General features: G+C 46.4%; 2 protein-coding genes and 1 long non-coding RNA gene across 3 annotated transcripts; 2 read left to right on the top strand and 1 right to left on the bottom strand.

Moving 5' to 3' along the window:
* Positions 1-881: 881 nt before the first annotated feature.
* LOC128749900 (mitochondrial ribosome-associated GTPase 2-like) lies at positions 882-3,214 on the top strand. The gene is made up of 6 exons (XM_053849900.1): positions 882-1,214; positions 1,526-1,673; positions 1,732-1,847; positions 1,916-2,134; positions 2,194-2,332; positions 2,400-3,214. The coding sequence occupies exons 1-6, from the start codon at positions 1,005-1,007 to the stop codon at positions 2,795-2,797; spliced, it is 1,230 nt and encodes a 409-aa protein (XP_053705875.1). The 5' UTR covers positions 882-1,004; the 3' UTR covers positions 2,798-3,214.
* A 535-nt stretch (positions 3,215-3,749) lies between these two features.
* On the top strand, positions 3,750-6,104 carry LOC128749993 (uncharacterized). The gene is made up of 5 exons (XR_008412999.1): positions 3,750-4,505; positions 4,583-4,649; positions 4,728-4,996; positions 5,099-5,635; positions 5,749-6,104. It is a non-coding gene; the product is annotated as an uncharacterized LOC128749993 (long non-coding RNA).
* A 16,389-nt stretch (positions 6,105-22,493) lies between these two features.
* Positions 22,494-24,123, bottom strand: LOC128749717 (chymotrypsin-like elastase family member 2A). The gene is made up of 8 exons (XM_053849589.1): positions 24,056-24,123; positions 23,899-23,987; positions 23,731-23,828; positions 23,544-23,663; positions 23,343-23,479; positions 22,850-22,995; positions 22,636-22,788; positions 22,494-22,556 (listed from the first exon to the last, which is right to left on the bottom strand). The coding sequence occupies exons 1-8, from the start codon at positions 24,090-24,092 to the stop codon at positions 22,539-22,541; spliced, it is 798 nt and encodes a 265-aa protein (XP_053705564.1). The 5' UTR covers positions 24,093-24,123; the 3' UTR covers positions 22,494-22,538.
* Between the last annotated feature and the right edge of the window lie 703 nt (positions 24,124-24,826).

The raw sequence follows: 24,826 nt of genomic DNA, 5'->3' as shown, positions 1-24,826 counted from the left end.
TGAGACTCAGCAAGGCGACTACCTTTGTTCATTTATTTATCCTTCACTGTTCATTTGAGAGCTGTTTCAGAACGCTGTATCATATTTTGAAGTACTTGTTGGGCCTTCATGTCTGATGCTGTAAATTTGGTTACTTTGTTATACAAAATAGACCTTGTTCTCAATGAGTGATGTGTCATCTGTCCGTGGTGTCCCTGCCTCACACCCTGAGCTCTTGCGCCAATCCTCAGCGCAGTGACTCTATTCTGAGAAATAACTTATCAATAACTTATCAGTAACTAAGTTAGTTCCTTCAATACTGAAAGAAGTGTCAGTAAAATAAACACAACACAGCGCGAATAAAATCCCGCAATTGGATAAGAGGTGGCAGGCTGCAACCGATAACCCAGGACCCAGAGACGTGCAGGTCGAATCAGAGCCGACCCTTCTCACCCTGGACATGGACTGTTTGTTCCTCTTCCCTCTGGCAGGAGGCTACGGTCCATCCAGACCAGAACCTCCCGTCACAGTAACAGCTTCTTCCCCTCAGCCATCAGACTATTACATTTGTGATCAGCCTTTGTTATTTTATTTTATTTTATTTTATTTTATTTTATTTTAGTTTAGTTTAGTTTAGTTTAGTTTAGTTTAGTTTAGTTTAGTTTAGTTTAGTTTAGTTTTTAACAGCACTTTATTTCGAAGCACTTTCCTCGTTGGTGGGCCCCTTCTGACCATGGCAATAAATTCTATTCTGATTCTGAAAGAATCTGAAAGAAGTTGTATTCCGTCTCGGCTGCTCGCACTCATACACATTCCAGGCCGGAAGGTGGCAGCAGAGTGCCAAGCACTCTTTAAACCTACAATTGTCCCGTCAGACTTCCCGTAGTTGTTTTGCCAGGGAAGTCAAAGTAGCGTTACTGAAGCCGCACATGTCCTTCATGAGCACTTGAATGATGGTCAGGTGTTTTTTTCGAGCGAGGACGATGTGTTGAAGCTTAATTGTCTTCAGTTTTGGGACCGCCGCGATGTTTGGAGTGAAGTGTTCTCGCTCAGTGTTCGTGGATCCTGTAGTTGGACAACTCTTTCAGAAGTTCAGTGTCTTCGTGGGCGATTGTTTATCCTCATATGCGGGAAGAGTGATTGTCACCGATCGGGTCAGACGCTTCTGCACCTCGGCGAATCTTGGAGCCAAAGCCCGAGGATCCCGCAAAGAGCAACTGTCAGAGAAGAAATTGGTGTGTAAATCATGATATGCATGTTGTTACTGTTTCAGTTTGAACCTTCATTCGTCCATCCTACTGCAGCACCATTGGCAAAGGAGCACTCTGTCTTTGATCTGATATTTCGTTCAAGTTATTCAGGGTCTGTTTAAGTCTTAAGGGAATATTTTGATGCGGTTTTAGAGGCTTTTATTACGGGGGTTGTTGCCTATTCTGAGAATTTAGTGCACAGTTTTCCCACCATCAATAACGTTCTGGTTGTTTCCATTCACTCACATATGAAGGCTGATATCTTTGTGGTTATTATTCCTCATTTTTCCTAAAAGACCCGACACTTTGTGGATCACCGGCGGGTGATGCTTGTGGCTGGATCCGACGGGAAGGGCGCCAGCTGCTTCCACAGTGAGCCCCGGAAAGAATGGGGGGGACCTGATGGAGGCAACGGAGGAGATGGAGGGAGTGTCATCATCAAAGGTGAGTTTAAAATGACCGTGTGTTGCGGCCGATTGAGCGAATCCGTTTTTTTTCCCAGCGTGCCGAGTGGTCAAGTCGTTGGCTCAGATAGTCCCTATGTATAAAGGAGAAGATGGGGAGCCGGGTCGGAGCAAGAACTGCTACGGGAAGAACGGCAGCCCAACCTACATTAGTGTGAGTCAACCAGAACCAAGTGATTGATGAAGTGGAGCACTTGGGTGTGTGATGCTGTCAACTTCCAGGTCCCTGTCGGTACAGTGGTGAAGGAGGAGGGCAAGACTGTTGTGGACCTTTCGCAACACGGCCAGGAGTATGTCGCTGTGTTTGGAGGTGCTGGGGGGAAAGGCAACAGATTCTTTTTGTCCAACGAGAACCGCGCTCCTGTGATGTCGACTCCTGGGGAAGCAGGGGAAGAGAGAGTCCTTCAGCTGGAGCTGCGTACCATGGCACATGCAGGCCTGGTGAGAGGTCGCTTACTGGTGTGTCTTCAACATTTAATTCTGAAAACTACACTCCTCAGGTTGGATTTCCAAACGCAGGGAAGTCGTCGCTGCTGCGAGCGATCTCCAATGCCAGGCCGGCGGTGGCTGCTTACCCTTTCACGACACTCAATCCTCACGTCGGCATCGTGCAGTACCGGGATCACGAGCAGGTCGCAGGTAAACCGAGTGCTTCAGGTCCTCGTGAGTGTCGATTCCAACTGAACCCTTCTTCTGTTGCGCTCAGTTGCCGACATCCCCGGCATCATCCAAGGAGCTCATCTGAATCGCGGCCTGGGAATGGCATTTCTGCGTCACATCGAACGTTGCCGTTTCCTCCTTTTTGTCCTGGACCTGTCGGCTCCAGAACCATGGACTCATTTGGACCAACTCCGCTTTGAGCTGGAGCAGTATGAGCCTGGACTGTCTCAAAGGCCTCAGGCCATCGTCGCCAATAAGATGGACCTCCCAGAGGCAAGGGACAATTTAGTGAGTCTGAAGAGCAGGGTCACCCACAAGGTCATACCCGTGTCTGCACTCACCGGTCAGAACACCGAGGAGCTCATCCTGCACCTGAGACAGCTGTACGATGGCTATGTGCAGGGAGAAGGGGGCAGAGGGAGACACACGATCGTGAGGTGGTAATAAACGCAGGTGATGGAAATAGATGCTGACTATGTCTGCAATTTATGTAAACTCAATTTACTGTAACTGTTTTAACTTTTTCAATGAGATCACATATGAATTCGGTGTCATGCTTTGTATGACTTGCGTCGAATAAAATTTTTCCTGCTTTTCTGCAGTGACCTTTACTAGCCATACGATGGCAGCAGAGAGCCATGTAGTAACTTGGATGACGCTTTGTATTTAATGTGTGAAATTGCTGCGTTCATGACGTGTCAATTCAGATTGTTATTGTGACACAGAGGTTGTTGTTGATGTCCCACTGTTGCCTTCATTTTTGTAACCCTCCAATTGTCGACAAAGGGCCGTAATTGTGTGTTATTTTCCTTGAAAAATACTCAGTCTGCCCTTCACTATCCCCGGTACAAATAAACTGACATGTGTAAACATGCCTTGCTTCAGTGGAGAGCAACAAATAAAACCCTGCATTTCCAACACCCAATCCAGTCTGGGAGAGTTTGATGAGCCTCTTGGAGGGCAGAGGTTGGGAAGTGATGAAGACTAAACTCCAACTGGAAGAAGGTCCATCCTGATGACGCACGTGTGAAAGCTTGATGCTATTTGAGCCACTGGGAACTCAAGGAATGCTGTTCTCCACTGAAGGCTTCCACCATGTTGTCAGTGCCTTTGAAAATATGCAGGTCACATGACGGCCAGCTGAGTATGATCTTGGATCTTGGATACAGGACAGGGGTCTCCTCTTGACCCCTGTCCTGTATCTCCGAATGGCTCCTTCCATTTTAAACCAGTCAATCAGAACCTGCCAATGTTTCCCGCCATTTTTCATGTGCCGCACACCCCAGACCCGCCTCTGCAGGAAACCTCAGCCAATCAGAATCAAGCTTCTTCAGCAGCTCACCTGCTTTGCGTTTGCTCATTACTCTCTTGAGTTTGAAGCCACCACAGCCTCTGCTTGACTTGTGGGTTCTTTGTTTCCTTTCCCACCTGTCGTGTGTTTGACCTGACTGGACCAAGCTCAGGAGGATCCCTGGAAGCTGAGCTAAGTGCTTTGTCTGGTCAAGCTTTTCTCATTGTGTTTGTAGCTGCTGTGTGTCGGAGTGAAGCTGAACAAAGTTGGTTCATGTTCCTCAAACTTTCCTGCTGAAATGTCTCTTAAACTGCACTCGACTGACTGACTGAAATGACTCATCGTAACCTCCATTGACTCACAAACTCGGCGCGAACGTCAAACCGTTACCTACGCAAGCGAAATATCAAATGAAGCTTCATTTGTTGTTAGTCACGTGATTTCTTCCGCTTCGACTCGTGCCGTGAAACCGTGCTGCGTTTGGATGTCACTGGTGTCGATTCTTCTTCGTCCTGTTTGTGTATCTGCTGGAAGATGTTGGCTAGTCTCACTCTACTCCACAGCTGCCAGTCTGTTTCCTGAGAGACCAACTGGACCAACTCTCCCCTGCCTCTGGACCACCGGGCTCTAACGGTCACACCGGACAGCTCACCTCACGCTGACTTTATCTCTAGAATTCCTCCGAGTTTTTTATATATATATATATATATATATTTTTTTTTTCCCTGTAAAGCCAATCTGTGCTGCTCTCTAGTGCCCACGAGAGCCTTCAGGGAAACCACCTGGATCCACTGAAGGTTCTTCTCGCCAACATCCCAGGAATCAACGCTCCACTCGTTCTCCTCAGTGACTCCAACACAGGTGAGTCCACCTTTCACTCGCCTTCCTTTCCTCAAACTCTCTTGGAGTGAACAGCCCAACTGCTTTTCTTTGCACAGCTGCACCGATGAAGTGAAGGTCACCCTCCACAGCTCTCATCTGAGATCTGGTTCATCTGTTGCACCAGTTGAGTATCTGGCTTCAAACTTGTATTGAAGAGGTAGTAAAGTATCAGTACTGAAGCCAGTATCCTTCAACCTACAGGCTCAAGAGCACGCTGGAAGAACCCGACACTGATGCAGTTCAGGATCCACTGTGGTTTGATCCTTCACACTCTACATACCAGTGTTGTAGCAGCAGACTGGTCTCTCCCTCTTCTGTCATTGCAGGCTGCAAGGTCAAAGTTCAGCTGACCAAACTCGTGATGCTGGTGAGCTTCCTGGACATCTTCTGCACCACCTTCAGTCTCCTGAGGCAGAACCGAGTGCATTGAGGCCTGGTTGCATGTCATGGAAATATTTCAGCACCTTTGAGTGAGAAGATCCTGTTCTCTTGCTTCTCCAGTGCTTGAACTCATTACTGCAGATGACCATGGACTTGATGGGCTGACTCGCCAACTGATCTCCCATTTCCAGGGGTTCTTGGACGTCGTGGGTCTGACATTCATGAGTGAGGAGCACCACCTACTGCACACCAGTGAGGCCAAGATGGAGTCAGTTGGAAAAGACCTCGTCCCCATTAACCTCCTCACCGACCTTCCACAGTAAAGTATGATGTCGTTGCTGTGAGAAGTTCTTCCTGCTCATGCTGATGTCAGCACTTTTTATGCCAGTCCTGGATTGGTCACATGAACCTGGAAGTTCACAGTGCCTTCAACACCATCCAGGCCGTCACTTCTGAGTGTGGAGCGTAACAATGTGGTGACCTCCATCGTGGACTCTTCAGGAAACACTGTTCATTTCCACTCTGATTTGAGCTAATGTTTATTTCCTGTTCTTGGACCACTCACTCCACTTCACAGCAGTGACCCCTCCTTGGTGGCATACAGAACTGCCAGCCTGCCTCCTAAACCGCCAAGTTCTTAGGTGGATCTCAGCAGCATCTGAACAAAAATATAAGAATCTGTATCTTCATCCAGAGAAGGATCAGGATGCTGGAAGGCGCCAGTAAAGGTGAGTCCATCCTTGTTTCCTCCACTGTTCTGTCTCATGTTACTCAATATTTGGACGGTGGTCCACCCATGGCTGGCCTCCATCGCTCCTCTCACGCCTCTTTGTCGTTACAGAGGAACATGTGGATCCAAATGGAGTCCGGTTTGACTGCCAGCTTCAGCAGCTTCTGTTTGAATAAAGGACTTTGATTCTGAGGTGCACAGGTCTGTTACTGTGGTCAAATGTCTTCATGTGTTTTTACCTCCAACCACCCAGTACTGGAGTATAAATAGTTACTTCTGTACTCTAGTACTGTTGTGACAGAGTTGGTCAGGTTTCAGGTCTTTCAAACCTTCTGCTGCGTGATGACCCGGGTCACTGAGCTCTCCCAAACATCACCTGTGTTCCACCTTGTCTCTCCCATATATGATTCATTACGGTTCTGGTGCTGCGCCGTCTGGTTCTAAGGTTGTCTGAATACAGTTCATGTGTTGGTTTTGTGTTGTTTTTTTTTTTTTTTTTTTTTTTTAAAACCTCCAGCCACCCAGTACTGGAGTATAAATCCTCGCTGCAGTTGCTTCTGTACTCCAGTGCTGTTGTGACGGAGTTGGTCAGGTTTTTGGTCCACTTGAAGTACGACTATGATCCATCCAGGGTGGATGGACTATAGTAAATACAGATCAGTCTATCTGTTCTGGTGGTGTAATACCGTGGGTTCTGCACATGGCCTCCATGGTACGTTTATCAATGTCTCGTGTTCAAGTGTAAAACTCTTAAGTGCTGATTCAGCATTTAAAAACACTATCATTAAATCCATCCATTTCCACTTGTTTGAACCTTGGTCCGGTTGCCATCTTCAAACCTGCTGCTGCGTGATGACCCGGGTCACTAAGCTCTTCCAAAGATCACCTGTGTTCCACTTTGTCTCTTCTATACCCAGTGTTTGATTACTGTGTATCAATGATATCAAAGAAATAATACCAAATACTGAGCCTTGTTGAACTCCACTCTCAGTTCTGGTGCTGCTCCTTCTGCTTCTAAGGTTGTCTGAATACAGTTGCAGTTCCTCTTGAGTCACAGCAGCTTTCAACACACATGAGGTCACCTCTGGCTCCGAAACAAAGGGTTTGCACAACAGCTTCCTGGTCTCAGACTTGGAGCAACACTGAAGTACATTCATTCCCTTCACCCTCTCTGGTGTCCAGAGCAAAATGTCTGAATTGTTTTGAAAATGAAGCCTTTACTGCATTCAACCTGTCCTCTCATAGTAACATCATGGTCCTCTCACCTCTTCACCACAGCAAATGAGCTGAGCTCTGTCCTCATGTTCTTCACTACCCTCACATACTCCTCACTTCCTCCAACAGTCACTTCCTCTCTGACTGCTGACAGACTTTCTGGACAATGACAACTGCTGCAGCTCTCTGACCTCTGCTGTCTTCAGCATTCTAAAACGGTGAACTGAAGAGAACAGAATTGCGTGTTTGTTTTTTGTCATCTGTTCATGTAGTTTCTTGTGCATCTGTCTCTATTCCTCTCATCACACCTCAATAAGCAACGTTTATGACTTTCCTCCTTGATCCAATCTCTCACAACAAACAAGAGCTGAGCTCTGGTTTCACGTGTACTCATTCATGTTCTGAACTACCCTCACACGCTCCTGATGATCCTGAAGTCCTCCAACTATGGTGCACTTCCGCTACACATGCTCTAAGCAAATGTATTAATGCTTGCAGCACGTTGACGTGTTCTCCTTCCCTGTATTGTTGATGCCTGTTTAAGTCCTGGTTTCTTCATCCTGCTGCTTCTGAGCATTTTGTTCTGTACAGTTGAATGAACTGAAGTGTCTCATGTGATCTTCCAGCTGCCTGTTGAGTTAACACTTCCTTCTATGATCCTGTTTATATTCAATGTGTTTTTTTTTTTTTTTTTTTTTTTTTTTTTTTTTTTTTTTAAATAATACTTTCAGTTTCCCAGCCTGGGATCAAGTAAGTCAATCTGTCTCTACAGAACTCAACTGCCTGTGAATTGCTTCTGCTTCATTGCAGTTGAAATGTATTCACTAGTCATTCAGTCTCATCCCTCCACCTCACCTCTGCCTTCATATGCTTCAGCATACTTCCTCTCTCACTGCTGCCATGGACTTTGTGTAGAACTCCTGCAGCACCTTTCCTCACTGTCAAGTCTGGTCTCCGGTTTGAACTCGTCGGTTCTGGTCTTGTTTTTCAGTGAGTAGTTTAACATGAGTTTAAAGCATCTTCCTGGTGTCTCATTTGTTCAGTATCGACTGAGCTGCTTTGTCATGTCTCTCTAACGCACCGTTCCTCTGCTTATCTTTCGCCATCAACATGTTTGAAGCAGGTTGTCATCCACAGATTTCACCCCTCCAATGACCAAACTGCACTTTGTTTCATGAAAGTAAAATAAAAGATTCTAGACTTGAGTCATGGCTGGTCATTTCTGGGATGCTTGAGTATCAATGGGTATAATTTTTCCTTCTCATGTGAAGGGAAAAAAAAATCCTTGTTTGTTACATGCTGTGAAATAAAGTTAAATTAAATTCTAGATTTGAGTCACGGCTGGTCTTTAAACCGATCTTTACAGTCAGAGCCGGTTTATTCCATCTACTGTTTGCCTGGTGTTTGGACCACAGGGATTATCACTCTATTGATTCATTTAAGTTCATGAGCCGATCATTAAATGGTGAGGTTCAACTCTGGACTTCGCTACATTATAACTCGGCTACATTTGTGTCTGTACTTGGGTGATTGTGATGTTTGGGGTGCCTGTGTACTGACCTTTACTGTGTGGGTTTTCCCTTTTAGTCTGCTCTCAGGAGAGTTTATTTGAAGCCAATTGTGTTGGTTCGTTCAAGCTGCTTGTCTTCTAGTTTTATGCTTGGAGTGAAATAAAGAAGTGTCTTATTTCTTCAATTTTACTTTTTTTTTTTTCTTCCCTTCTCCTGTTGGTCATCACTTTGCTTACCTCAGTTTCTCCTCAATCCTTGGAAGTTGGACCTGCTTTCTCTTTATTCAGTAAAAATCCCTGGTGTCTTGTTTTCATTTGAGTGAGTGACTTGTTTGGTTTCAGAGGTGAAAGATGTTTCAGAATCTGCCCTTCTTACCCAGAGCATCACCCCGACCATCCTCCCAGCCGCCCCTCCGTTCCTGCATCATCTGCCTGCTCAGTCATGTTCTCGCTGTGGAGGTGAGGGATCCACAGGACATGATGGTGTGAAGTGTTTCTGCTACTGTTGACAATAAATGGCAGCTTCATGAAACAGATGTAAAGAGACACTCCTGCTCTCAGTTTCCAGGTCTGATGGAGGAGCAGCAGTGGACCTGCATGAACGAGCAGGTGCAGTTGTTAGAGGTTAGGATTTGAATCCAGGTATTGTTCATGTAATCATGAGGATTCAATATTTCCACGATATTTCCTGATCTACAGGTCACAGGCCTCAGCTGGCTGGTGAAACGTTCACTGCACCTGTCTGCCTGTGATCCTCCCTGCCACTTTTCTTCCTAAATGTGTTCCTCTGTCTCTTGGAGGTACAGGTCCACCGATGCCAATGCCATCCTCTGAGCAAGCCTGCCACCATCTGGCCTTCAGAATGCATATTTGCTTTTGGAAAATTTGTTATCACTGTTGGCTGACCTATGTGAAGGGCCTTTACGAGCATGTTTCCACTAGAATCTATGGATGTAAAAATAAGCCTTATTTATGTTACGTGTTATGAAATCTGCAGTTCTCCCCAGCGTTTATATCGGTATCCCAGCATTCAACAGGGTGATGTCAAGCCGGTGGCTTCCTCAAAGGTGCGGCACATATAGAGCAAGAGGCTGCAGTGACAGCTGGAGAAGTGGCTCATTGGGGAAGATGCATGTGTTTGAGGCTCAGTCAGCGCATGGACCTGGGTTCAACTGCACCACAGTGCTCAGGTTTTGTTCAAGTGTTTCATGAAATATATTGGGACGAATGCACCCAGAGCCTGACCCAGTGTCTGTAGAAGTAGCTCACTGAGATAAGTCTTCCCACAGTCCTCTGTCTTCCCTTGTAGACATGGGTTCAAGTCCATGTTAAAGTGACCTTTCCAAGGATTTTGAGTTTTCCCTCTGACACTTTGTTCAGCCGATGACGATAGTTGCAGCCCGAGTGAGTTGCTCTGTGTGGCCAACTGGAGTAAACGGGTCTGATGCAGAACAGTGCAGTCGACACCTGCTCAGGTTCAAGTCCTGTCTGGGACACTTTTAGTGACATGTTTTCTCTTTCAACCCAAATGTCTATGAGAATGTCTATGAGAACCAAATGTGACAGTGAACTGGATAGAGTCAGTGGCAATGTATAAACGCTCTGACAGGTGAAGCGTGGGTTCGAGTCCCACAAGTCTTGTCGGGAATGAACTGGGGCAAAGTATAAACGCCCCCGTGTGGGTGGAGTGGACCTTGTCAGTGGCAACGTATACTGCAAATGCCCTGATGTGTCGCCCCCGTGTGGGTGGAGTGGATCACGTCAGTGGCACCGCATAAATTCGTGGGTCTAAGTCCCACTCCCTCCCCCACTAGCTGGTTGTGAAGTGAATTGGGACTCGAACCCACGACACATCAGGGCATTTATACAGTGCCAATGACATGGTCCACTCCACCCACCATGTGGACCCACCATGTCCACCCAGTGTCTGACTTCATCTCCTCATGTGGACTGTCATTTTGAGTTGAAATGTTTTAGCGATCGACGTGATGCACGTCATGGTCTGTAGGGGCAGCGTTTACAGTCTGACTTGGTGAATGAGTCTCTGCTGTCTTGTCTTTGTTGATGTTGCGATGAGATGCTGCCTTGAACCTTGGCAGAGTGGAAGTGAATTAACAAGTGGCTTTACAGACTTCACACTGTGTCAGTGTCGTCTTGTGTCTTCTATTCAATCGGGACGCCTCAACCCTGCCTTCCTCTTCTGCACCGTGTCGTGCTTCTGTGCCACACTGTCCACTCACTGGCCTCTTTCTCCTGCCTCTGACTCTGGCTCCTCCCCTTCTCTTTCTTTTCTGCCTTTATTATCGCCCTTTCTACACTGTAACTTCGACCTCACTTTTCCATCCATCAACATTTTTCACTTCAAGCTTCCATCTCATCACGTCTAATGTCATTGATCTGTGGCCAATAAACCTGACCCTTGGTCATGAAGACAAATCGCCTGTAGTGTGTATGACTGACTTCTCTCATGTGGAGTCTGCGTGTAGCTCTGTTGTTGTCGCTGCTCCAGTTGTTGACCTGTCTTGCCTCCACCTTCTCTGCCTCTTCAGGTTTCTGTCCTCTGTTTTCTTCCCACCTCTGGCTCTCTGATCTCCTTCCATCTCTTCCTCCCCCCTCACCTTGTCACTCTGATGCTCTGCATCCTTCCCTTTCCATCCATGGATGTATTTGCTCCAACACAACAGATCCTCTCTGAGGACCTCAACCTCTCACACTCTCTTCAGCACCATCAGCAGAGCGACGAAGAATAACTGGTCAAACACCGCCCTCGTGTGGTTGGACTTAAACACAACCAGTCAATGAAATAACCCACTGTTTGTCCATGACGTCATGACGCCTCCTCATTGGCCAATGGCTGGCCAACTGGCCCCGCCCCCGAGCGCCAGGTGAACTAGTCCGCTGATGAGCAGCTTGGTGAACAGGTGGATGAGGTGAACGACAGGTGAGGCCGTTTGTCAGCCCAGAAGAAGAGGCGCTTTGTCTCCGGGAGCTGACCTTTGCTGCTGTTGTTGTTGTTCAGGTCAAACGTGTGTGAGCTGGAGGTGAGCTGTGTTTGCCTTGGTCTCACTGACACTGGGTGATGACGTCTTCTCACGCACGGTGCCACTGTCTGTGGTTCAGGTCACTGACATGACGCAGCAGTGTCTGCAAGATGTTTCATGGTCATGTGGAAGAGATGCATGTGAGTTGTGTGGAAGAAGAGTTGAAGTGTCCAGTCGCTGTGATGAAGAGTGGAACCCTGTTTTTCTGATCCATGACTGTGGTGTGATTTCACTGCCGTGTGACTGGGTTCCTCGAGGCTCCTCTCAGAGCTGGATCAGTGAAGCTGGTGAGTTCCGTTTGTGCTGTGCACCACACTGCACACAGGAAGTGAAGGAGTTGTCTCTCAGGACACCAGCAAACTGGAACCTGTCACTCCAACTGTGAGCAAAGAGCTCAGAACTCTCAGGGAAATTCCATCTGAGCTCCAGGTCTGTTTGGCTGAAAGTGGACTTGATGGGAGACTCTGGAGGACTGACACCACTATGGAAAAGAAACCGTATCTGGAGCCAAACCGGTTTTATGGCCAAACTGGTGTTCAGGCAGCAGCGCGGCATGTCCCAGATCAAATGTCAGTCCATCTATCACTGCTGTCTGTGACTCGGCCTCAACACTGGACCAAGTCAGCGCACTTTCACGGTTTTATCAAATTCACATTGTTTCTCAGGTGGTGGATCCCTGGAAGCTGATGTCCTCAGGATGTAGTGATGTTCTGGGTGAACTGAACTTGTGTTTCCACTGAAGTCTAACACTCATTGTGTCATTTATAGGGCGTCTGCTCCTCCTCTCCAGATGGTCTGGTTGGGAGCAGGTGGTTTAAAAAGATGCGTTTGAGCTTGTGCAGCTGGAATATTTCACCGAAGCATCTTCACATGAGGAGACACCTGGAGGCTGATGATGGTCAGTGGATCTTCTTGCCTCCTGCAATGGAGCACAGTCATCACTTTCTTCTGGAAATGACTGATTTACTGAGGCTCTGTCTCTCCTGGATCGTGAGGTCACCTAGGTGTAGGGGACCCAGGAGCATCTCTGCTGCTGCTCTTCAAGTGGGGCTCCATCAGCAAGTTCACCCCAGGATGACGTAACTATTCCACCTGCTGAAGCTCTCAACATGCCTCTCTAAAGTACTTGTCTTTTGGCTTCAGGAGTTCTTCTCTGGTCCCAGGATCCCAGAGGAGAGTGAGTCACATGATCATCTTTCAAATTAAGAGTCAAAATCTACGGAGCCCTGGAAGTGACATGCATGTTTATTCTGAGTCTTTCTCCTCCGCTGCACTGAACAACCTCCAAGAGGGACGAGGAGCTTGAGGTGGTCCCTTCCTTCAGTGGAGGAGCAGCCCAACTCTCCTGTAAGTTCATACCATGAAAGGTGCTCTGAGTCCACGCGACGACGTTGCATTGTTACTGAGGATTCTGAATTCTTGTCTCCTCTTCACCCTTCTCTTTCACTATTTTTGTGACATCCCCACTTTTATCCCTTGCTGACTTTTAGTTTTGTTAAGCCACCCCCCTCTCTCTCTCTCTCAAAACTCCAATGGAGGATGGAAGTATTTGTCATAAGCCCTTATAGCACCCAGCTGAACCCCGAGGTGGGGACACAGCCCCCACCCCGACCTGCGCCCAGGACGGCCGATCCAGATCACCGGGGGAGCGTGGGATTCGAACTCGGTACCAATCGAGGCGTACGAGCACTGCTGCATTGCCTGCTGAGGACTCGGTTGAAGCCACCACTACACCAGCTCACCTTCACACCTCACGCTGGGCTGCCAGCACGTTTCTCTCCAACAACTGCACCTGGAAAACTTCACTGAGACATGAGTGGGATTTGAACCCAGGCGGTTTCTGCTTGCCTGACCTTTGTGCGTTCATCCAGATTTCCACATTATGGTTTGTCCTGCACATTCAGTCAACCAAAGCCACTCACTGGATTAACCTCGTCTTGTGGTCAACATGTAGAATTGCAGAGAACCGACGCCATCGTCTGCTGGCAGCGACACTCAGGTGATTCAGATGTAGCTTTGATGAGAATGAGGGTTTCTATTCTCAAGTGATGCTGACTGAGCGCTGTACATTTCACCTGTGATTCAGTGAAGTCATGGAGATCAACACGTCTCACTCTCTTTTCCAAGGTCGACCTGGAGTGTCAGGAGTCACCAAGGACGGGCGTGACAGGGGTCCAGCCCGGCAGGACAGAGACGGCTCTGACAGTGACTGGATGAGCCAGAGTTCACCATGTGAACATCACCTGTATCTTGGGACAGTGTCCTTATTTTTAGAGTCCACAAGATGGCACTCTTTGCTCGACAATCTTCAGCTTTCAACAACCATCTCAAAGTAACCTCACATTCATTTTAAAGCTTTATCAGGTATCTCAGTGATCATTTGAAGCACAAAAGGTCAGCGACCCATGTTCCAGATAGTGTGTGGGGAAAGGTTGTTGTTTATAAGTACGGACATCGAAACAGAGCGTCTGAACACTTCTGAGTCATGACAGAACACACAACAAACCAAATCACTTTAATGTTCAACATCACTTGTCAACACTGACAGGTTGGCACCTCACGCCCAACAACATCCAACCAGTTTGGCGAGGTGCTTGGAACCGCAGTTCCTTTCTCTTTATCTGTTGCTGGAACACAGAGGCAGCTCAATGACATCGGCACCATCGCTTCAAATCACTCAGCTGCATTCCCACCCCCAGAACTTTCCGTTCCAAATCAGGCTGAAGGGTTCGTATCTACCCCTCGTAAAAAAAACATTTGCTTTCATAAACAGTAGAAACCATCGGAGCCTTGAGGTGCTCATTTCTGCTGGGATCGGACCACTTCACCAGAAGACTGCAGCTTATGAGTCAGGGCTGCCAGTGGTTACACTTTTTTTAAAGATTTATTTTCACTCAAAACTTGAACATTAAAGTTCCTGATTCATTGAAGCATTTGTTGATCAGGGCACAGAGAAGGAAGTCGCTCCATCACCATCGAAGAATGGAGGAGAAAGTGAAGTCAGACAGTTCAATTCATTTAGCACAGGCTGGGAAACTGGAGTGGAGCAGCGGTGTTTGAAGAATATAGACAGGACAGTCAAGTAACAGGTCTTTGTCATATCACCTTCGATCTTCACAGAAACCGACCTGGTGAATTGATAGACTATTGGCAGCCAACTTCCTGGATACGCAACAGCAGAGGACTGCGTCCAGTAAACCTACGAGAAGAACGGCAACCAGGATGATCCACAACGTCTTCACGTACCTGAAGAGTAAAAACACAGGCAAGTGCAGGCTCAGAATAAAGGGCTGGTGAAAAGCCAGAGAGGGAGAGATGAAGCCTCTGATTCATGTTCCAGAGTGGAGCGGTCGACAAGGACATGATGGACGTGAGGCCAAGGTTAGAGAACATCTGTAACCTCTGTACAAACAAAAGGTCACCCATCTTGCACAAAGGAGAGAAGCAAAACATGAGTAATTACAGAGCAGTATTACCTGAATTTTGAAAAATACTAGAAAAAAAAGAGGACAAAGAGCAAATGCATACTTCGATAAAATAAGCGTCTGGGCTCAGGAGGGAGAGATCGACCCCCGTGCCATTGATGAGTCTCATCGAAGGCATAACAGCAGCAGCTGACTGGAACAGGTATGTGAAGCGTTTAACGCCTTTCACCATGATATACTGGTCTCAAAGCTGGAAGGATTTGGGATGAGAGGCCCAGCAAAACGCTGGAGGAAAAGCTACCAACTAATGTGGAGTGTTCAGGGACCCAACCGATTGATGCTATATATGAGGTGTCAGAAAGAAATGAACCATGAGAGGATCTAAGAACATGGACAACACTGAACTGGAAATGAACAGCACATAACCAACAGCAGAATGAAAACATAAAGAGAGCTGTATACAATGAAGAAACACTACTTGAATGAGAGATTGTTGAGCACACCCTACTGTACTCCCACACCTCCTCTACGGAGTGGAGGTGAGGCGTAACACCTATCAAAGTGGCACAAGATCACTGCTTCAGTAACAGAAGAAGGCTGATAGAATCATGTACAAGGCAGATCACGGACCAATGAACTGTTTGCTAAAGCAAGGGTGCTCCAGCTACCTGAGAGGTCGCAGATCATCTCCAAAGACTGTTGTAAACTAACTCCCGATGAGGAGGAGCAGAGAAGAAGAGGGAGCTTCTTCCACCCATATGCTAGAACCACACAGAGACAAATGTACACGACATTAGTGGGAGTGAAAACGTGGAACTCACTGACAAAGGAAGTGGGGAAAAATAACTGCACAAGCCGAAGTTCATGAAGGACCTCACACAGACAAGTTTACACAGCTACACACAACCACTGTTGGAAAAATACTGGAACAAAGATTATTGAGGGGCAAAAATTATTGGAAATGTTAGTTACCGAAATGTAACTTCTATGAATACATGCAAAGGCCTTTGCTATTGGTTACAGCCACTCTGAGGTCCCGCCTCACGCCTGAGTATCGATTGATTGGCCACTACATGTCCTCCGTTGAAGTTACAGTAGGTAACTTCAGTTCTATGAATACGTGTGATTCCCTCTAACAGGATTTGCTATTGGCTACACACCTAGCTATAACTGGCTGATATTGTATGCAATGCAAGAAGAAGCCATGTGGTATTAAAGTTACGAAAGTTTATTTCAGTCCCATAACTTTTTAATCTTGCCTTGATCTGAAGGCTCAAAGAACAGAGATGAGTCATGACACTTCTGCGCGAATTACATGTCATCAGTAGGTTTACGATTGTGTAACTGTCAGTCATTACTCCTCACTCACACTTCTTCATCCTCCATTCGTCATGTATCAGTGTGCGCGAGGAGCTGCTTCTGGGTTGACAAATTTCCAAGTGTCAAATAACTTGTCACGTAGGGCATTGACAATGTTGCAGAGCAGATTAAAATAAACATGCTTGCTACGCCCGTGACACCGTTGCTACTGCTTTTCCATACGCCAGGTGTCACATGACCAAGACTCTAAGTCTGATCGGACTCCTGTTGCACTACTGCCAACTGCTGTCCATTTGATCTTATTACACTCATTAAATTTAACATGAAATACATAAATAAAATGTGTCTCACAGTTGAGCGCTGTCATTTAAGGAAGAGAGTGGGCGCACTTCAGAGGACGGTCGCTGCCTCACTTCAAAGCTTTCACTTTGTGCCGGGGCCACGTGCAGGGTGCTTCAGCTGGAGCGCCACAATGATGAAGACAGGATGGGTCGGAAGGGTCACAGCGCACTGCCCTGACACGCCTTCAGCCTTTCACTTGGAAGGAAAACAAATGTCAATTTTATTGTTCAGAAACTCAATATTTTGACTCAGACCCTGCTACGTACTTACTGTACATCTTGACCCACACCAATCCAGAGAACAGCAGACAACTCGAGAACGGAGGCGAAACAAACGTGCTCTTAACAGTACCCATGTCAGGTTGTGGTAGCGAACAAATGGTTCGATGAGGAAGCATGACTGGCCACTTGCGTTGATAAAAATACATCGGGTAACAATGGACAAATAACATTTATTTCAACCCACTCGACAGCATGTAACATTGAAAACTTATCAGTGAAGGGGAGTTGAATGAAAATCTGAACTGACGTTGACAACTCTGGAACAGTACAAAGGTTCTGTGTTCTTATGGGTTAAGCCAGTGAGAAGTGAACTGGAGCTATAAGACTGAGATGCGCATGAACCCCACTGTACACAAATGACAAGTCAATCTGAAACACAGCAATAAAGTGAACTTTATTCCAACAGAAAAATACAATTTGAACATAGTTATTGGTTAAGACTTGGCACTCAGGGAGGAGCATCAGAAGTACACAGAAGCATCTATTTAGACCACCAAAGCAATGGTTCTCATCTCCCCAAAATGACAAGTCATTCATGACTCAGATCGGGAAATGAAATTAACTGTAAATACATGTTAAAGGAGATAGTTTGAACCTCAACATGAGTGTAATCTGATTTTATTTTTGAAACATGACATTGTCAATGATCGAGATTTAAAAGCTGACTCACAATTCAGTTTTACACACAAGATATTACAGTGGAGGATAAGAACCTCTCCAAAAAACAAAAAAAAAAACTGCTGCCATGGTCATGTGTTATGCACAAGTACAGAGGAACAAGTACTGTTCAAAGACAAATTTACGTTACTATTGATCCGAGGCTGGGGAAACTACAGCAGCAACAGTATTGAAAATTTAAAATAGAGGCAAAATTACATAAATGAATCAGTGTCATAAGTGGAAGTGTTGAGAATTCAACAGGCGGGTTTTTGCTAAAGGCAGGATGGAGGTCAGAGAGTTGCAGCAGTTGTCAATGTACAGAAAGTCCATGTCAGTAGTCAGAGGAAGTATAGTATTGTTGGAAGTGAAGAACATGGATGAGGACAGAGCTGAGCTCTTGTTTGCTGTGCTGATGAGGTTAGAGGAGAGTCTCAAGGACCATGTATGAAGGTGTGAGAGGCATTAAAACAGAAAAAGCACAATAATATTACCACAGAGGGAAGAGAGTAGCTATGTCGAATACAGTATCAAGTCTTCAGTGTAAGGAGTTGTGAAATGGTGTTAGTGTTTCAAAAAAAATAATAAAAAAAATTCACTGAACACCTGAGAGCATGAAGGGAGTAACTGAAGAGGTCGACCTCATGAGTGTGTTGTGTTGAAAATGGCTGTGGCTCAAGAGGAACAGAGCAGAACTACAACTGTATTCGACCTTAAAACAGATGGAGCAGCACCAGAACTGTGAGAGTGGAGTTCAACAAGGCTCAGTCTCTGGGACACAAACCTTTGATATCATTGATACACAATAAATCATTGAATACAGAAGAAAAAGTGGAACACAGGTGATGTTTTGGAGAGTTCAGTGACCCGGGTCATCACGCAGAAGGTTTGAAGATTATCTTGTGTTTATGATCCATCCACTCTAGATGGATCATAGTATTACCTCAAGTGGACCAAAAACCTGACCAAGTCTGTCACAACAGTACTGGAGTACTAAACCAACTGCAGCGAGGATTTATACTCCAGTACTGGGTGGTTGGAGGTTTTTAAAAAAAAAAAAAAAAAATAAAATTTCACGACAGTAACAGACCTGTGCACCTCAGAATCAAAGTCCTTTATTCAAACAGAAGCTGCTGCTGAAGCTGGCAGTCAAACCGGACTCCATTTGGATCCACCTGTTCCTCTGTAACAACAAAGAGGCGTGAGAGGAGCCATGTGTGGACCACCGTCCAAATATTGAGGAATGAATTGAAATTGAGGAAAGAATAGTGGAGGAAGCAAGGATGGACTCACCTTCACTGCCACCTTCCAGCATCCTGATCCTTCTCTGGAGGAAAATACAGATATTGTTCCATTTATTTTTGTCTTGATGCTGCTGAGATCTGGCTTCGAACTCAGTCATATGGGAAGCAGACTGGCAGTTCTGTAAGCCACCAAGGAGGTCTGGAGTGGGATTTGGGTCACTGTTGTGAAGTGGAGTGAGTGGTCCAAGAACTGGAAATAAACATGAGCTCAAATCAGAGTGGAAATGAACAGTGGTTCCTGAAGAGTCCACGATGGAGGTCACCACATTGTTGCTCTCCACACTCAGCAGTGACGGCCTGGATGGTGTTGAAGGCACTGGGAACTTCCAGGTTCAGGTCACCAATCCAGGACTGGCTGTAGTCCAGAGTCACTGAAGGAACAGGTGTTGAAGATCAAGTATCTGAAATGTGCTGACATGAGCAAGAAAAACTTCTCACAGCATCAACATCATACGTCACTGAAGGTCGGTGAGCAGGTGTGTTGTTGATGGGGACAAAGTCTCCTTTCCCAGCTGACTCCACCTTTGTCTTGCTAGAGTGCAGTTGGTGGCGCTCTTCACTCCCCATGAATGTCACAGACTCACATCCAAGGACTCCTGGAAATGGCAGATCAGGTTGAAACTCGAATAGTTTCACTGTGGAAATGAACAGAATATTGCCCCAGGTGCCTCAAGTCATCTCCCAGCAGTTTGGTCAGCTGAACTTTGACCTGGGAGTCTGCAATGACAGAAGAGGGAGAGACCAGTCTGCTGCTTCGACACTAGTGCTGGTAGTGTGTGAAGGATCAAACCACAGTGGATCCTGAACTGCATCAGTGTTTGGTTCTTCCAGCGTGCTCTTGAGCCTGCAGGTTAAAGGATACTTGCTTCAGTACTTTTACTCTACTCCAACTTCAATACAAGTAATTGAATTGAAGGCAGATACTTTCTGGAGCAACAGATGGACCAGATCTCAGATGAGAGCGGTGGAGGGTGACCTTCACTTCATCGGTGCAGCTGTGCAAAGAAAAGCAGGTGGGCTGTTCACTCCAAGAGAGTTTGAGGAAAGGAAAGAGAGTGAAAGGTGGACTCACCTGTGTTGGAGTCACAGAGAACAAGCGAAGCGTTGATTCCTGGGATGTTGGAGAGAAGAACCTTCAGTGGATGCAGGAGGTTTTACTGAAGGATCTAGAGGTTGCAAGAGAGCAGCACACATTAGCTTCACAGGAAGAATCAGTGAGGAATTCTAGAGATAAAGTCAGCGTGAGGTGAGCTGTCCGGTGTGACCGTCAGAGCCTGGTGGTCCAGAGGCAGGGGAGAGTTGGTGCAGTTGGTCTCTCAGGAAGCAGACTGGCAGCTGTGGAGTAGAGTAAGACTAGCTAACACCTTCCAGCAGATACACAAACAGGATGAAGAAGAAACAACACCAGTGACACCCAAACGCAGCACGGTTTCACGGCACGAGTCGAAGCGGAAGAAATCACGTGACTAACAACAAATGAAGCTTCATTTGATATTTCGCTTGCGTAGCTAACGGTTTTACGTTCGCGCCGAGTGTTGCGAGTCAGAGTTTGTGACAAGTCATTTCAATCAGTCAGTCAGTCGAGTGCAGTTTAGGAGACATTTCAACAGGAAAGTTTGAGGAACATGAACCAACTTTGTTCAGCTTCACTCTGACACACAGCAGCTACAAACACAAACTGAAAAGCTTGACCCGACAAAGCACTTAGCTCAGCTTCCAGGGATCCTCCTGAGCTTGGTCCAGTCAGGTCAAACACACGACAGGTGGGAAAGGAAACAAAGAACCCCAAAGTCAAGCAGAGGCTGTGGTGGCTTCAAACTCAAGAGAGTAATGAGCAAACGCAAAGCAGGTGAGCTGCTGAAGAAGCTTGATGCGGACTGGCTGAGAGGGGGAGCAAAGGGCGGGAACTGAAAAAAATTGGCGGGAAACTTTGGAAGGTTCTGATTGGCTGGTTTGAAATAGTTAAGGAGGAGCAGGTCAGGGGTCAAGAGGTGAGAGATGCTGCAGAGGAACCCATGACACCCTTAGACACAACAGTTGGAGTCTTCATCACAACCACTGATCAATACATGATTCCATCTTTCACATATTTGTAGTAAAGATCATTGCTCTTGAGGTGCTGTGATGACCCTCTATATATGTTCCACAGAAACCACCAAGAACATCATTTTAAGACGATATTGTCATCATAAAACATTTGACAAGAAGAGAGACAGAAATGTGACAATAATGTTTATGTTCTCCAACAATGGTTCAATAAAACAAGTGGAGCCTCAACAGCAGTGAGGACCTCCTCAGTGGTCTGTCCTTGATCTTGAAATACTGTTAGAGGACTCACAAACTGCTTCCCATCGCTCATGCGTCTCGCATGTATGATGAGGCTGGCAAAGCATCACAAGGGCTACAGATCTTCCAATTCATTTCAAGTGTCAGATGAAGAGCGGCAAGTCTGGAGACCACTCAAGAACTCAATGACTTGGTTTGCTGACAGAAAAGACAGTTGGTGGAAATTCCAGCATCCACTGAAAAGCACACGCACAGACGAACCTGTTCGACGTGCAGAAACTTTATTGTCGTTGGCACAGAGCATGTCAGGGCTGTAAGAGTGCAGGCAATTTGAGGAGACACCGACAAATTATAGGTTTGTCTGAGGCCAAGGTATGTTCAACCGTCGATTAAAATCTCTTGTGGACGCACTGGGATTCGAACCAGAAACACTGAGGTTCCTGCATTGCAGGCCTTCATCCCAGTGAACTATACAGGTATACAAGTTCTTGTCCAGTTGTCTTTGTTGACAACTCACTGCCTCAGTAAAAGCTCAAGATGAAGAGCTGAGGCGGGATTTTCTCCCGTTCCTCATGAAGGTGCTCAACCAACTGAGCTACTGGAAGACACAAAACAGGTGGAAAAACACCTGTTGTCATAGTGAAAACACACAACAGCTGCGAAGAAGGGAGGAGCAGGACTTGAACCCCAGATACAAGAGGTCACCCCACACTTGAAAAAAAAAAAAAGAGCCTGCGCTTTAACCACTGGACCATGAAGGCTGAAGGTTGAACGCTTGATTCGCATATATTTAGTATTCACATGCATTTTAGTTGACTGACAATGAGTCAGAGTCTGAAAAGGTTCTCTGGATCTACTGTGGTCAACATCAACCAAGTGAAGTGAAGACCAAGACAAAGGTAGTTCACCAGTGGGATTTGAACCAGTGGCACAAGAGGTTGCCCAAAACTTTAAAAAGAACGTGCGCTCTGACTGCGAGGGCTGAGGATGTGTTTAGTTCACACCTTGTAGTTGACTCACAATGAAGAATCAGAGACAGTAGCTCGCTGACTGTGGTACAAGGGACAAATTTGAACAGTCAAGCAAGGTTGGTCACTTCACATGAACTTTTGAAAGGGACATTCAAATCTAGATGAGTGGAATCTCAGTGCGTTCACATTTGTAAGCTACAAACTAACTGTCCCACAATTTAAGTAAAGGGAAAAAAAAGTTTTATTCGGTGGAGTAACAATAATGGCCGCAGGGGGGAGACAGAGAACAATGTACGGTCGTGTAAAAATTCAACTCAATCCAATTCAATTTTTGCTTTTTAATTGGAATCGAACAACATAAATATACATTAACTTTAATGCGTATTTTAAAGGAAGAAAAAATAGGGAACCCCCACACTTTCCCCAACTTCAATGCATCCTTGGAGTCTGCTTTAGTTGAGTGTAGAAGTTTTTTCATGTGAGAAAAAGAAACAGGACACATGGAAATGTTCACATTTTCTTTATTGTGTAGCCAGAGATGACAGCGTCTTAGTAGGTGGTCATCACCTGGAAAAGAGAAAAAGCATTTTGTTGACGTCCATAAGGTCTTTTTCAACATCCCCGGTGGTGATCGTAGGGAACTTACTTGGTTGATCCAGGGGATGTAGGCGCTGACCTTGGTGAAGACCGACGGCTTCTTGGGGTAGTTGCAGCCCATGCTGGAGCCGAAGCTCACAACACCGTGGACGTCCCAGGAACCGTCAGAGTTCTGACAGTTCAGGGGGCCGCCGGAGTCGCCCTGCAGCGACAGAGGGAGCGTGAGACCTTCAGGGGCCAATCACTCCGGAGAGGGGACTTACGTTGCAGCTGGCCAGAACTCCATCGCCTCCAGCGCAGATCATCTTGGTGGTCACCAGGCTGCCCCACCAGTCACTCCTGCTGCAGGTGGAGTGTCCGACCACAGGGAGGAGCGCCTGCTGCAGGATGTCAGCGATGGGACCTCCAGCTGGGTGGAGAACGCAACATTGGGATCAGTCCAAGAGAACATGGAGCGGCTTGCTTACAAACACCTAAACATCACAATTGACTAGTAATAAATAAATCTTTAAGACAGACCAAGGATTGTTTGAAAATGAACATTATATCACAAAACTATGGTTGAGGTTAAATGACAAAATTAGTTGAGGCAGAGATATAGAAACAAAAGCAACAGTTGAGAAAAAAGACAATAAATCTATAAATAAAATAATATTTTTTTTCTTCCTGTAACTAATTCTTATTTTTTATGAATGAAATGTGATGATTTTTAATAAAGTACTTGAATGTTTGAGAGGAATTATGGAGTGAACTCACTCCAGAGACGACCCCAGCCAGTGACGTAGCAGGGAGCGTTGTGAGGGAGGGTCTCGCCGTTGGCGGGGAGGCAGGCGGGCATGATGGAGTCAGAGAGCTTGACAGGGTTGGCCAGTTTGATCAGGGCGATGTCGTTGCTGTGATACAAAGCACGACAGTGAAGCGCTTCAGAGGACCAGTGCCTTGCGATGGAGGGTTTACCGGATCCTGTAGGAGTCCCATTCCTCGTGGACCACAATCCTGGCGGGGCTCATGGCGATGGAGCCCGGCTCGCTGGCCTCCAGGTTGTGCTTCCCCAGGAAGACTCTGTAGGTGCGACTTCTGCTCCAGGAAGGAGACAACGGTGGTCAGGATGGGAGCCTTCATGAGGGGGGTGAAGGGAGCCTACCCAATGCAGTGAGCTGCAGTCAGCACCCACTGGCTGGAGATGAGGGTCCCTCCACAGGTGTGGTAGAAGTTGCTGCCACTCTTGTACTGCAGAGACACCTGAGGACAACCAACCGCCGCGGTGTTACTCCCGCCCCCTCTATGGTCAGCATGGTCAAGCTTGACCTACCTGCCAGGGCCAGCTGCTCTGGCGCACGTCGTCTCCTCCGACCACCCTGCTCAGGATGGGGGGGAAGGTGGGCAGGCCGCACCCGTAGGCTGCCAATGAAAAACACAGCATCGTTGAACACCAGGACAGCTTTATTCAGAGCATCTTCAGGTCTTACCGCCAGCGACAAACAAAGCCAAGATCACAAACTTCATCGTGACTGTCTTCAGTGGAGCGTCAGTCGAACCCCATCCCGCTTTTATAAGGCTGGAAGCATGATGTAACGGTCGCCCGGAGGCTGCGCCAGGAAACATCAGCAGGAAAAATAAATCGACACAGAAGATAAGGCGGCGTCTGATGTCCCCAAATAGACTTTATCTTGGAGCCATTTGTGAAGCGCACAGGTGCGGGCGGGCGGGCGCTCAGACCTGGTTAGGAATCGCAAACAGGAATCTTTAGTTTTAGATCACTTGACTTAAAAGCCTCGTCAATAAAACAGAAAATCTTATTTGATGTCTGACAGTATTTTTCGTTATGGAGAGATGAAGCTGAGAGACAAAAGTTTTATTTGTCATTTCCAGGTACCATGTGTACATAGAGGCAAAATAGTGTTTTCCTTGAAAGCAGGTGCCAAGTTAAATAAATAGAATATAAAATAGAAAATGAATAAAAATAAGAATTAACAGGGTTAAAACCAGGGGTCACTTTGATTATTGTTTTATTAATAATAATAATAATAATAAAACTAAACATAAAATGTACCTATTATTATTATTATGTGGCGACAGAGAAGTGTTGTATTTTTAAGTGGATTATTTTGGAGGAATGTTTTGTGTTTCAAATCTCACTGTGAGGCATGAAAACGTGGTTTGTCGTCTCAACTTTGGACTGTTGCAGAAGCCTGATGCCAAGAGGAGAAAGAGGGTGATGTCAGTCGGAGGACTCCTCA

The sequence above is a fragment of the Synchiropus splendidus genome, chromosome 18, assembly GCF_027744825.2.
Source record: "Synchiropus splendidus isolate RoL2022-P1 chromosome 18, RoL_Sspl_1.0, whole genome shotgun sequence".
Classification (NCBI taxonomy): domain Eukaryota; kingdom Metazoa; phylum Chordata; class Actinopteri; order Syngnathiformes; family Callionymidae; genus Synchiropus; species Synchiropus splendidus.
The sequence above is the reverse complement of the archived record's forward strand: the minus strand, read 5'-3'. Positions and strand labels throughout refer to the sequence as shown.

Excerpts from the sequence above, each read along its gene's own strand:
- LOC128749900 (XM_053849900.1), top strand. The coding sequence starts at position 1,005 with ATGTTTGGAGTGAAGTGTTCTCGCTCAGTGTTCGTGGATCCTGTAGTT. Across the intron at positions 1,848-1,915 it reads GCAGCCCAACCTACATTAGT|GTCCCTGTCGGTACAGTGGT; the intron begins GTGAGTCAACCA and ends GTCAACTTCCAG. Across the intron at positions 2,135-2,193 it reads CCATGGCACATGCAGGCCTG|GTTGGATTTCCAAACGCAGG; the intron begins GTGAGAGGTCGC and ends TACACTCCTCAG.
- LOC128749717 (XM_053849589.1), bottom strand. The coding sequence starts at position 24,092 with ATGAAGTTTGTGATCTTGGCTTTGTTTGTCGCTGGCG. Across the intron at positions 23,988-24,055 it reads GGCTTTGTTTGTCGCTGGCG|CCTACGGGTGCGGCCTGCCC; the intron begins GTAAGACCTGAA and ends TTTCATTGGCAG. Across the intron at positions 22,996-23,342 it reads TGGCTGGGGTCGTCTCTGGA|CTGGAGGTCCCATCGCTGAC; the intron begins GTGAGTTCACTC and ends TTCTCCACCCAG.